Genomic DNA, 13,023 nt, shown 5'->3' on the forward strand with positions numbered 1-13,023 from the left:
CCAGGGCCGTCCAATGGAACAGGAGCCGCTGACTCAGCGGTACCCACCCACCCCAGACCCACAGACGGGGATCGAGATGAGGAGCAATACACTCTGCGGCGCAGACAACGCTCCAGCCAAAGATTCCCGCCCCTGGAAGCAAAGTTCAAGGGGGAGCCATCACGACTGGGATTTTTCCTAACCCAAGTCCTCAGCTACATGGAAGAGTACGGACGGGACATGCCCAGTGACAAAACGCGCATCCGAATTGTGCAATCTGCCCTGGACGGGACGGCTGCAGACTGGGTGGTGAACCTGCATGACTCCAACACCCCAGAACTCAACGACTTCAACCGATTCATGTCATCCTTAAGGCGACGATTCGAGGACCCTTTGGCTGACCGAAAGGCCCGGGAGAGAATCAAAACAGTGAGGCAGGGCAGGAGAACAGTGGCCGAATATACCCAAGAATTCTGAGCCATCGCCAGCAAGCTGAACTGGCCAGAAGACATTCTCCTCAGCCATTTCAAAGACGGTCTAAACTACGACCTGTATGACACTTGACTGCCTCGAGGAGACCCCTACCATCTCGACGACTGGTATGTCCTGGCAGAGGAAGTGGAAATAGACCTATTGAAGAGACAACGCAGAGGAAAACCATGGGGCCACCTGCCACTCGAGCAAACACGTGAGGGGGAAAACCCACCGGCCATGGCTAAAAAATCAAAGGAATGTTTCAATTGCGGGAGAGAGGGCCACCGTGCTGCAGAATGTCGTTCGAAAGCCCCTCCACGAAAAACAGAGGCATCATCTTCCAAAAAGCTGGGGAAGTCTCAAGGCAACCCAAAAGAATCTTCCATGGAGGGGACAGAGGCTGTAGAGTCCACAATTCCTGCCAAAACCTGGGATTGGACTCCGGTGGACACCTCGGAAGACAGCTCAGAGGGAGAACCATTGGTAAGTGGACCTCTTCCACCCATACTTAAGACAGTGACTATATTAGCTTCCTCTGTACCTAAAACCATTGAAATAAAGGCTCTGATAGACTCTGGCTGCATCCGCTGCCTCATCAGCCCAACACTGGTGGAGGAACTGAGCATCCCAGTGAGGAGGCTAAAACAACCAATCTCCTTCAGTCAATTAGATGGGTCTAATTGACTGAAGGGGGGACCAGCTACCCTAGCCACTCTACCAATCTACATGTCCCTGGGGTCTCATGAGGAAGACATAACGTTTATAGTGGCCCCAGGCATGGAATGCCCAATGATTTTAGGACTGGAATGGCTGAAGAAATGGAACCCTGGGATAAACTGGAGGACAGCAGAACACAACTTCCCAAAAGTGGAACAGGAAAATGTAAAACCCCCAAACACCCCCCTAACCCAGAGGGAAGAGACAGCAGCAGTGGGGAAAGAGAAGGGGTTACCAGAGATACCGGAGGAATACAGGGACCTGGCTGAGGTTTTCAGTGAGGAAAGAGCAGATGAGCTTCCCCCCCACCGCCCCACAGACTGCACCATAGAATTCAAACCTGGGGCAAAACTCCCAAATCCCAGGATGTATGCCATGAGCCCAAGGGAAATGGCAGAAATGGAAAGATTCATAAAGAAAAACTTAGAAAGAGGATTTATTGAGCCCGCCAAACCCAAAGTGGCCGCCCCGGTTCTATTCAGGGAGAAGAAAGATGGTTCTTTCCGCTTGTGCGTGGATTACCGGAATCTAAATACAATTAGTGAATGTAATCTGTACCCCCTTCCCCTAATGAAGGATATGCTATCCCACCTATCGAAAGGAAGGATTTTTACCAAACTAGACCTGAGGGAAGCATACTACCGTATTAGGATTAAGGAAGGAGACGAATGGAAAACTTCATTCAACTGCCCAATGGGGTGCTATCAATTCAAAGTATTGCCATTTGGACTGCAAGGGGCCCCCGCAGTCTTTATGCAATTAATTAATGACGTGCTAAGAGAGCACCTATATAAGGGGGTCCTGGTTTACCTCGATGACATCCTTATCTTCACAGAAACCAAAGAGGAACATATCAAACTAGTCAGAGCAGTCCTGAAAAAGTTGCGAGCTGCCCATTTATATGCTAAATTATCGAAGTATGAATTCCATCAGGAAAAAATTGACTATCTGGGATATCGCATATCTCCAGAGGGCATCGAAATGGACCCTGAGAAGGTCAGGGCAGTACTAGAGTGGGCACACACCCCCCACACACTGAAGCAATTGCAAAGTTTCCTGGGGTTTGCAAATTTCTACCACCAATTCATCCCCGCATTTGGCCAAATAGCAATGCCCCTCACAAATTTGTTGAAAATGAAGGGGGGGTCACCCGTGAAACCCAGCCAGCCCCTAAAATGGTCAATGGAATGTCAAGCAGCATTTGAGAGGCTAAAGAGACTCTTTTCTGCGGAACCTGTACTTAAACACTCAGATCCCAACAAACCTTTCATAATACAGGCAGATGCGAGCGACGTAGCAGTCGGAGCCGTATTACTACAGGAAAATGATGAGGGAGCGTTGCAACCTTGCACATATACATCCAGGAAACTTACAGAAACTGAACAACGATGGCCAATATGGGAGAAGGAAGCATTCTCATTAAGGTGGTCATTATTAACTTGGCGCCAATTTTTGGAAGGAAATAAAATACCTTTCCAGGTCTGGACTGACCACAAAAATTTAGAAACACTAAAAACGCCCAGGAAACTCACTCCTAAGCAAGCCCGCTGGTCCCAACACTTTCACCGATTCAATTTCACTCTCAAATACTTGCCGGGGGGGGGAGAACTTCCTGGCAGACGCATTATCTTGCATGCCCCAATATAATAGCACACGGGTAACTGACTTTAAACCACTCGTACCAGAACAACAAATGGCAGCACCAGTCACCACCAGGGCACAAGTAAAAATGAAGCCGGAAGTGGATAGCCAAACTGGAATAGAATTCCGAAAGTCCTTGGAAGGGGACGAATGGTTCCAGAAAAATAGGCATGTGTGCACTATTAAAGATGGGTTACCTTGGGTGGGTGAGAAGCTATACATACCTGCCACCCAGAGGACCAATTTCTTGCAACTGTGCCATGATACAAAATCAGCAGGACATTTCGGGTTTGTAAAAACATTACACTTAACTAAAAGGCACTTTTGGTGGCCATCTATGAAAAAAGACATAGAAAGCTATGTGAGCAGTTGTCAAATTTGCGCAATGGCCAAGAGGTTACAAGGGAAATCGCCAGGACTGTTACAACCGGTGGCGAATCCCTCAGCCCCATGGAAAGAAATAGCCATGGATTTTATTGTAGAACTACCAGAAAGAAACGGAAACACCGTTGTCTGGACTGTCACTGATCTGTTCTCTAAACAAGTCCATTTCATACCTTGCCCAAAAATTCCAACTGCAAAAGCATTACCAAAACTTTTTGTACAGCATATTTACAGATTGCATGGGGCACCACAACACATCATATCTGACAGGGGGGTGCAATTTACCTCAGTATTTTGGAAGGAATTTTTATCTCTGTTAGGAACTACCCAAGGACTGACATCTAGTCATCATCCTCAGGGGAATGGCCAATCGGAACAGTCTAACGCAGTACTTGAGCAATATTTAAGGTGTTATATAAGTTTCCAACAGTCGGACTGGTCGGACCTACTGCCTTTTGCAGAAGTGGCATATAACAACGCAGTTCACTCCAGCACAGGTTACACTCCTTTTCAAGTAGCCACAGGCCAGAGCTTCAACCCCATACCTGATCTAACCCCAAAAGAACCGGTAATTCCACAACTAAAGGAATGGATTGCTCAGTTACAATACACCTGGCTTATTGTCAGAAAAGCGTTAACAGAGGCTAGATTAGCACACAAGACACAGGCAGACAAGAAAAGAACCGATCCCACACCGTTCAAGGTGGGAGAGATGGTATATCTGTCTACAAAATACCTTAAGTCTCTCCAACCCTGTAAAAAACTAGGACCAAAATACATTGGACCTTTTCCAATTAAAAGAATCATAAACTCAGTTACAGTTGAATTAGGACTACCTAAAAATCTTAGACGAATACACCCAATCTTTCACTGCAGTCTAATAAAGAGAGAACAACAATCTCCCCTACGAACAAAAATTCCACCACCACCACCTCCCATCATGGTGGAAGGGGAACAACATTTTGAGGTGAAAGAAATTCTGGATTCCAGGAAACATCATGGAACAACCCAATATTTAGTGGCTTGGAAACACCTCCCCTCCTCAGAAAATGAATGGGTCAGCAAACGCCACATTAAAGCACCAAAGCTGCTTAAGAGATTTCATACAGAATATCCGAACAAACCGAATTAACATTTACATATGTTTTTTTTTCTTTTCTTTTCTTCCCCTACAGATGGACACATCTTTTTTCTAAGGAGAGCGGACTGTCAGAATCCATTTATATCATATTCATAAATGTATGTTTAAAACATTATTCCATGGAGTCTGCCATCTCCCAAAGAGAAGAGAATGGATGTGTATTGAACCGGTATTAGGCATTTCAAAGGAAAGGAGAAGCCTTTTGAACTGGGGAAACAAAAGGGAGGGCTAGCATCTGGCTTGTGTCACGGAAGAGAGCAATAAACATGAAAGGTCCTAAGTTCCTTCTTCCCACGAGAGGGATGATACGAGATAAAGGATGGGGGACTGACCAAATGGGGCTAAGGGGGGGTTAAACCGGGAACTCTATATAAGGGTTTAGTTCGTGGAATAATATTAAGTCCTGTCTCATTTCCTACAACCAAGCATGTCATAGTAAAGATTCTTTTTGGAATAGATTTGACTCCAAGAATTTTGTCTTCCTAAGACGTGGTTTGGGGTGGGTCTTGACAGCTAGACAAAATTACAACTGTCATTATTGGGAAGAATTGCAGCTGTGAAAATAAATGTTTTACCTAAATTTTTATTTTTATTTCAAATGATACCTATACTTAAAAAAGATTCAAATTTGGAGGAATGGCAGAGAGGTATTAATAAATTTATTTGGGCAGGGAAGAGACCGAGAGCTAAATTTAAGATAATTTTTTATTTTAATTCCATTTATATCCCGCCCTTCTCCGAAGACTCAGGGCGGCTTACAAGCTTAGCAGTAGTCTTCATTCTATGTATATGCCTGCTAATTAGGGCTTTCCCACTCACCCCAAGCGGCATTATTACAAAGTCAGCTTATTGCCCCCAACAATCTGGGTCCTCATTTTACCTACCTCGGAAGGATGGAAGGCTGAGTCAACCTTGAGCCTGGTGGGAGCGAACCTGCACTAATTGCAGGCAGCTGGTGTTACTTAAGGAGGCATTAGCCCACTGCTCCACCAAGGCTCAATGCAAGATGTACGTGAAAGAGGTGGTCTCAAAGTGCCCAATCTTAAATTATATTATGAGGCGGCAGCATTATCATCAATTAGCAATTGGTTTAATTTAACACAAAGGAGTTTATTGAATATTGAAGGGTGTGATTTGTTATATGGGTGGCATGCTTATTTATTGTATGATAAAAAAGTGGACAAAGTTTTTAAAACACATATATTAAGGTCTGCCTTGTTGAGAGTTTGGAAAAAATATCGATACAAGCTGAATTATAAAATTCCTATTTCGGCAATACCTAAACATGCAATAGAAGTCATAAATGTGGGATTTAAACATGATTTGATAACATATTTATTTATTTATTTATTATTTAAACTTGTATACCGCCCTATTCCCGTAGGACTCAGGGCGGTTTACAGGGAAAAATTAAAAATACATACATACAAAGTTAAAATCGAATAAAACTAAAATTAAATTAAGTCCCTGAATTTAAACTAAAACCCCATTAATAAATAATTAAAACCCCTCAATCTGGGCCAGACAACTCAAAAAGCCAAGTTTTCAAATCCCTGCGAAATGAGCGAAGGTCGGGGACAGTCCTAAGCTCCATGGGAAGATGGTTCCAAAGGGCCGGCGCGCCCACAGAGAACGCTCTTCCCCTGGGGATACCCCGCGGGCATTCCTTGACCGGCGGTACCCTAAGAAGGCCCTCCCTGTGGGAGCGCACGGGACGATGGGAAATTGATGCTGGCAGCAGACCCAAGCCATTGAGAGCTTTATAGGTCATTACCAGCACCTTGAATTTCACCCGGAGGGCAACCAGAAGCCAATGCAGCTCACAGAGAAGAGGTGTTACACGGGAGTATCGGGAAACTCCCATAACAACTTGTGCAGCTGCATTCTGCACCAGTTGAAGCCTCCGAGTGGTCCTCAAGGGCAGCCCCATGTAGAGAGCGTTGCAGTAGTCTAGCCGGGAGGTCACAAGCGCATGGGTGACTGTGCGTAGGGCATCTCGGTCCAGATAGGGCCCAACTGGCACACCAGACGAAGCTGGGCAAAAGCCACCCTGGTCACGGCTCCTATATGATCTTCAAAATTGAGCCGTGAATCCAAGAGGACGCCCAGGTTGCGAGCCCTATCGACGGGGGGGGGGTAACACCTCACCCCCCATCATTAGTGGTGGAACAACCTGGTTTATCCAAGATGCCGGTATGCACAGCCACTCAGTCTTGGCAGGATTGAGACGAAGCCTGTTTCTCCCCATCCAAACCCGGACCGCTTCCAGGCAATGGAACATCATGTCGAGTGCATCACTGGGTTGGTTCGGGGTGGAGAGAAAAAGTTGGGTATCATCAGCGTACTGATGATACCCCACCCCGAAACCACGAATGAGCTTGCCCAGCGGCTTCATGTAGATGTTGAACAGGAGGGGAGAGAGAACCGACCCGAGGGACTCCACAAACGAGAGACCTCGGGGCGGACCTCTGCCCTCCTGTCAACACCGACTGCGAACGGCCCAGGAGGTAGGAGAACCACCGTAAAATGGTGCCTCCCACTCCTAACCCCCTGAGACGCCGCAGTAGGATACCATGGTCGATGGTATCGAAAGCCGCTGAGAGATCTAAAAGGACTAGGACAGAGGAACATCCCCTGTCCTGAGCCCGCCAGAGATCATTCACCAGTGCGACCAATGCCGTCTCCGTGCTGTACCCAGGCCTGAAACCCGATTGGTACGGGTCAAGATAATCCATTTCCTCCAGGAACAGAGGGAACTGATGCGCCACCACACTCTCAACAACCTTCGCCAAAAAGCGAAGGTTGGAGACCGGACGATAATTATTTAAAACAGCCGGGTCCAGGGCAGGCTTTTTGAGGAGGGGTCTCACCACCACCTCCTTCAAGGCGGCAGGGAAGACACCCTCCTTCAAGGAAGCAGATATTACTGCTTGGAACCAGCCTCGTGTCTCCTCCCGAGCCGCATAGACCAGCCAGGAGGGGCACGGGTCCAGTAAACAGGTGTTGGAACTCAGTCTCCTCATGATCCTGTCCACGTCATCGGGGGAAACAGGGTCGAACTCAGTCCAGGTAACATGCTCAAGACCGCTTGGTTCCTCCATTCCAGACTCTGCCCAGTCAGAGTCCAAACCGGTCCGGATCTGAGCGATTTTATCCACCAGATGATGACTAAACTCCTCAGCCCGTCCCTGTAAGGGTTCCTCCCTCGTCTCCTGATTAAGGAGAGAGCGAGTCACCCTAAACAGGGCGGCTGGGCAATTATCTGCGGACGCGATGAGGGCAGCGAAGTAATTAGACTTTGCCGTCCTCATCGCAGCGAGGTAAGACCTTGTAAAGGCTCTTAGTCACAATCGGTCAGATTCAGACCGGGTGGACCTCCAACCACTCTCTAGACCCCGTCTCCGACGCTTCATCTCCCGGAGCTCCACGGAAAACCATGGGGCCCAACGGGATCTGTGCCGAATCTGGGGTCACAAGGGTACAACACGGTCGAGTGCCTCAGTGGCCGCCCTTTCCCAGGCATCCACCAAGGCATCGACCGGGCTGTGAGTGAGGGAGACAGGTAAGGTCGGTTCCACAGCCCAGCAGTGGGGGGTGGCACAATGGAAGACCAGCCACAGGAGATAATGATCGGACCATGACGGGGACAACAGTTGGCGAGCCCCCTCCCAAATCATCCAACCATTGTCCAGATAGAAAGATCAGGTCAAGGGTGTGACCCGCCCCATGAGTCGGGCCCTGAATTACTTGGGTCAGGTCCATGGCCGTCATGGAAGCCATGAACTCCCGAGCTAACTCTGACGACCCTCCCAGGGAAGGCAGGTTGAAGTCACCTAGAACTATAAATCTGGGAAACTCCACTGCCAACCCTGAGAGGGTGTCGAGTAGCTCAGGCAGGGCCGTTGCCACACAGCTGGGCGCCAGGTATGTAAGCAACAGGCCCAACTGAGCCCGAGGGCCACATCTCATGAGAAGGGACTCACTCCCGCCTATCTGGACAATGGTGGTCTCCCGCGGACATAAGGTTTCCCGTACAACCACAGCCACCCCACCACCCCTGCCCTGAGCCCGAGGCTGGTGCAGCACACAGAAACCCGGAGGGCAAAGTTCAACCAGAGGGACACCACCCTCTGGGCACAACCAGGTCTCTGTAATGCATGCCAGATCTGCATGTTCCTCCTCGATCAATTCCCGGACGAGGGGAGCCTTGTTCACAACGGATCTGGCATTAAAATATACCAGTCTGAGCTCAGGGTCCTGGTCCCCCTCACCCCTGGATACAAGGGTACTAACCGGAGGGTCGGAATATGCCACCGCTCGGAGACAGCGGGGGCGCGGTCCCGGATATTGATACGGCCCTCCGTGTAACCGCCTGCTGCCATTTCCAATCGTCGTGGGGATTTTTAACCCCACCCCCATACCAACGGAACCAAAAGCCCACGCCCCCAGCCCCATCTCACCGGGAACTATTGTAGGCCCAGACTGATAGACTGATATAAATTCTTAGATTGGAAAAGAATGAATGGCAATTGAAGTCTTTCAATATTTTAAAAGAAGAAAAAATAGTACAAACTTGGTTTCAGTATAGGCAGTTACAGGCTAGATGGAAAGAAGATCAGAAAATTGGTATTTCAATATCAGATGGGAATTTGGTAAAGCAAATTAGAGATCAAAGTCGAGCACATATAAGAAGGATATATAATGCATTGATAGAAATTGACTCAGAAGCGGAATTGGTTAAGAATTGTATGATAAAATGGGCCCAGAACTTTCAAGAACCAATAATAATGGATACTTGGGAGAAAATATGGGTTAGGAATGTTAAATTCACACAGGCACAAAATCTAAGGGAGAATTTTTACAAAATGTTTTATAGATGGCATTTAGATCCAAAAAAATTAGCATGTACAGTTGCAAGAAAAAGTATGTGAACCCTTTGGGATTACGTGGAATTTTGCATGAATTGGCCATAAAATGCGCTCTAAACGTCATGTAAGTCACAACAATAGAAAAACACAGTCTGCTTAAAATAATAATACACAAACATTAGCTGTTGTCATGTTTTAATTGAACATAAGATGGAAACATTCACAGTGCAGGGTGGAAAAAGTATGTGAACCCCTAGCCTAATGACTTCTCCAAGAGCTAATTGGAGCCAGGAGTGAGCCAACCTTGACTCCAACCAGTGTGATGATATTGGATGTGTTGCTGACAGCTGTCCTGCCCTTTAAAAACACACACCTGTTTTGGGTTTACTGGTCTCAAGAAGCACTGTCTGATGTGAACCATGCCTCGCAGAAAAGAGCTCTCAGAAGACCTACGATCACTTGCATGAAGCTGGAAAGGGTTACAAAAGTATCTCCAAAAGCCTTGATGTTCATTGTCCACTGTAAGACAGACTGTCTACAAATGGAGAAAGTTTAGCACTGTTGCTACTCTCCCTAGGCGTGGTCGTCCTGTAAAAATGACTGCAAGAGCACAGCGCATAATGCTTAATGAGGTAAAGAAGAATCCTAGAGTGCCAGCTAAAGACCTACAGAAATCTCTGGCACATGCTAACATTTTTGTTGACACATCTACAATAAGGAAAACATTAAACAAGAATGGAGTACATGGGAGGACACCACGGAGGAAGCCATTGCTGTCCAAAAGAAATATTGCAGCACATTTGAAGTTTGCAAAAGAGCACCTGGATGTTCCACAGCACTACTAGCAAAATATACTGTGGACAGATGAAACCAAAATTGAGTTGTTTGGGAAAAACACACAACACTATGTGTGGAGAAAAAAAGGCACAGCACACCAACATCAAAACCTCATCCCCACTGTAAAACATGGCGGAGGGAGCATCATGGTTTGGGGCTGCTTTGCTGTCTCAGGGCCTGGACGGATTGTTGTCATTGATGGGAAAATGAATTCCAGAGTTTATCAGGACATTTTGCAGGAAAACGTACGACCATCTGTCTGCCAACTGAAGCTCCGCAGAGGATGGGTGATGCAACAGGACAATGACCCAAAGCATACAAGTAATTCAACAAAACAATGGCTTCAACAGAACAGAATACGCCTTCTGGAGTGGCCCAGTCAAGAGTCCTGACCTCAACCCGATTGAAATGCTGTGACATGACCTTAAGAGAGCGATTCACACTGGACATCCCAAGAATATTGCTACACTGAAACAGTTTTGTGAAGAGGAGTGGTCCAAAATTACTTCAGATTGTTGTGCAGGTCTGATCTGCAATTACAGGAAACGTTTGGTTGAGGTTACTGCTGCCAAAGGAGGGTCAACCAGTTATTAAGTCCAAAGGTTCACATACTTTTTCCACCCTGCACTGTGAATGTTTCCATCTTATGTTCAATTAAAACATGACAACAGCTAATGTTTGTGTATTATTATTTTAAGCAGACTGTGTTTTTCTATTGTTGTGACTTACATGACGTTTAGAGCGCATTTTATGGCCAATTCATGCAAAACTCCACGTAATCCCAAAGGGTTCACATACTTTTTCTTGCAACTGTATGTATCCAAATTGTCAGCCAAAATGTTGGAGATGTGGTGATGATGCAACGTATTATCATGTATGGTGGACTTGTAAAAAAGTTAAAGCTTTTTGGATTAAAATTTGGTGGAACATGCAGAAGATCTTTAAGAAAAAGATAAAAGATTTTTACCACAATTGTTTTTGTTGGGTATTATCACTGATTGTACTGCTATAGAAACTAAATTGATGCTGAATTTAATAACAGCTGCAAGACTTTTGGTAGCGCAATACGGGAAGAAGGAGGACCTGCCTACTATTGAAGAATGGACTTTGAAAGTTTCAAACTTGGCAGAAATGGCTAAAATCTCGGCATATGTGAAAGATCACTCGCAAGAGATATATAGTGGAATGGAGAAGATGGATTGATTATATTCAGAACAAATATGGGACTACAAAGTATCATTTAGCATTTGAATAGTTATTAGTTATTGTAATTAGAGGCTATATTATTTTTCTTTTCTATGGCTAAGGAGAGTTAAAGTGTGATAGGGTTTAAAGAGTAATTATAGTAATCAGAATATTTTAGAGTAAGATTGTATGATGTAATACCCTGTATTCGGCTCTGGGAAGTCGGGTGTGTGTGTGGGTGTTGGGATGGGAGGGATGGGGAGGGGGGTGGGACAGATGGGGTATATATTTTAAAAATGTATTTTAAAACTTTTCAATAAAAAAGCAAAGGATGGAAACAAATCAAGGAGATAAGCAACCTGTACTTAAGGAGAAACTTCCTAACAGTGAGAACAATTAACTAGTGGAACAGTTTGCCTTCAAAAATTGTGGGTGCTCCATCACTGGAGGCTTTAAAAGAGATTGGAGAGCCCTCTGTCTGGAATGGTGTAGGCTAGGGTCTCCTGCTAGTGTGTGTGTGGGGGGGATGGACTAGAAGACCTCAAAGGTCCCTTGCAGCCCTGCAATTCTGGAACGCTGCCTCTTCCCTGCTACTCGCTAGGAGGGGAGCCCCCAAGGCCAGACAGCACAGGATGGGCAAGAGGGGCGTCCAGAGCCACCTGCATTAGCTTCCACTGCCCAGATCTTCTTTCAAACCACCTTAACCAGGGATATTCAAACATGACCCTTTTATGACTTGTGGACTTCAACTCCCAGAATTCCTAAGCCAGGCACGCTGGCTGAGGAATTCTGGGAGTTGAAGTCCACAAGTCATAAAAGGGCCAAGTTTGAAGACCCCTGACTTAAACCGCCTCCCGCTTTCCCAACTGGCAGCGAATGGAGCCATTTTAACCAAGGCTTCTTCCTCTCCTCCTAGAAGGGGAAACACGAACCGAGTGGGGGCGATAGAAAGCCCCTCCTCACGGCTGCGATGGTGGCACAGCGACGCTGAGGCAAGCGGAGAAGGGAGCTCCTGCCAAGCCGACTTCCAGACCGGCTCTTCGGCCTCTGCCAGGGCAAGGCTACCGATAAGGTGTAAAAACGTCGCTTCGGTCAAGCGACGCGGACACCGGCCTGACGCCCACCTGCGAGGGCCCGATGAAATCGTCCAGGTCGGTCAGCTGCAGAGCGCCGCTGAATGGCGACGCCACCGCCATATTGCGCCCGCCTTGCCGTCAAGCGCCGTAAAGCGCGAGCCGCGCTTCCGTAAAAGGCAGCGGGCCACAGGCCCTCCTGTCGTAAAAGCCACCGCGAAGCAGGCGCACGAGGCTCCGCCCACTCTCCGCCTGAAGGGGCGGCTCGAGAGACCTACGTAGGGAGCAGAGTCGGGCGCGCGAGGCTCAGCCCACTCTCCTCCCGAGGGGCGGTTGGGGCCTGCCATCCTTTCGCCGAGAGGGCCGAGCGCGGTCCGGTCTTGCGGGCTGAGCTGGGCTTTCTTAGGCTGGCAAAGACGGCCCGCCGGAACTGGGCTCCAGAACCCGGCCGGAGGATCGCCCAAGGCGACCTCAGCCGTCGCTGAGTAAATGGTGACCCCCAATCTACAATGCAGTCCTCGTGGCTGCTCCAAGAAGATCCTCCTCCTCTGATTCAGGTGTCCCTGTGGAGTCCCAGAAAAAAAAACCAAGTCGGCCCAACGGCTCGGAGAGTATTAAGACCAGTTGACGGCATAGAAAGCACAATCTTTCCGTTCCTCCCCACTCCCCAGCCTGTCAGAACCTATCATTCTGCCTCGCCTCCCCCACCCCAACGAATCTCAAC

General features: G+C 47.5%; 1 protein-coding gene across 2 annotated transcripts in view; it reads right to left on the reverse strand.

Moving 5' to 3' along the window:
* The window catches only part of CIAO3 (cytosolic iron-sulfur assembly component 3), a gene marked incomplete at its 5' end in the record, with an annotated part of 63,260 nt that extends 50,838 nt beyond the window's left edge, over nt 1–12,422 (reverse strand). For both annotated transcript variants that reach the window (XM_083372566.1, XM_083372565.1), the window contains one exon: nt 12,351–12,422. In XM_083372566.1, the coding sequence (XP_083228692.1) occupies nt 12,351–12,422 (72 nt within the window). The remainder of the gene's footprint in view (nt 1–12,350) is intronic.
* Between the last annotated feature and the right edge of the window lie 601 nt (nt 12,423–13,023).

Source organism: Vipera ursinii, assembly GCF_947247035.1.
Source record: "Vipera ursinii genome assembly, chromosome: 13".
Lineage (NCBI taxonomy): Eukaryota > Metazoa > Chordata > Lepidosauria > Squamata > Viperidae > Vipera > Vipera ursinii.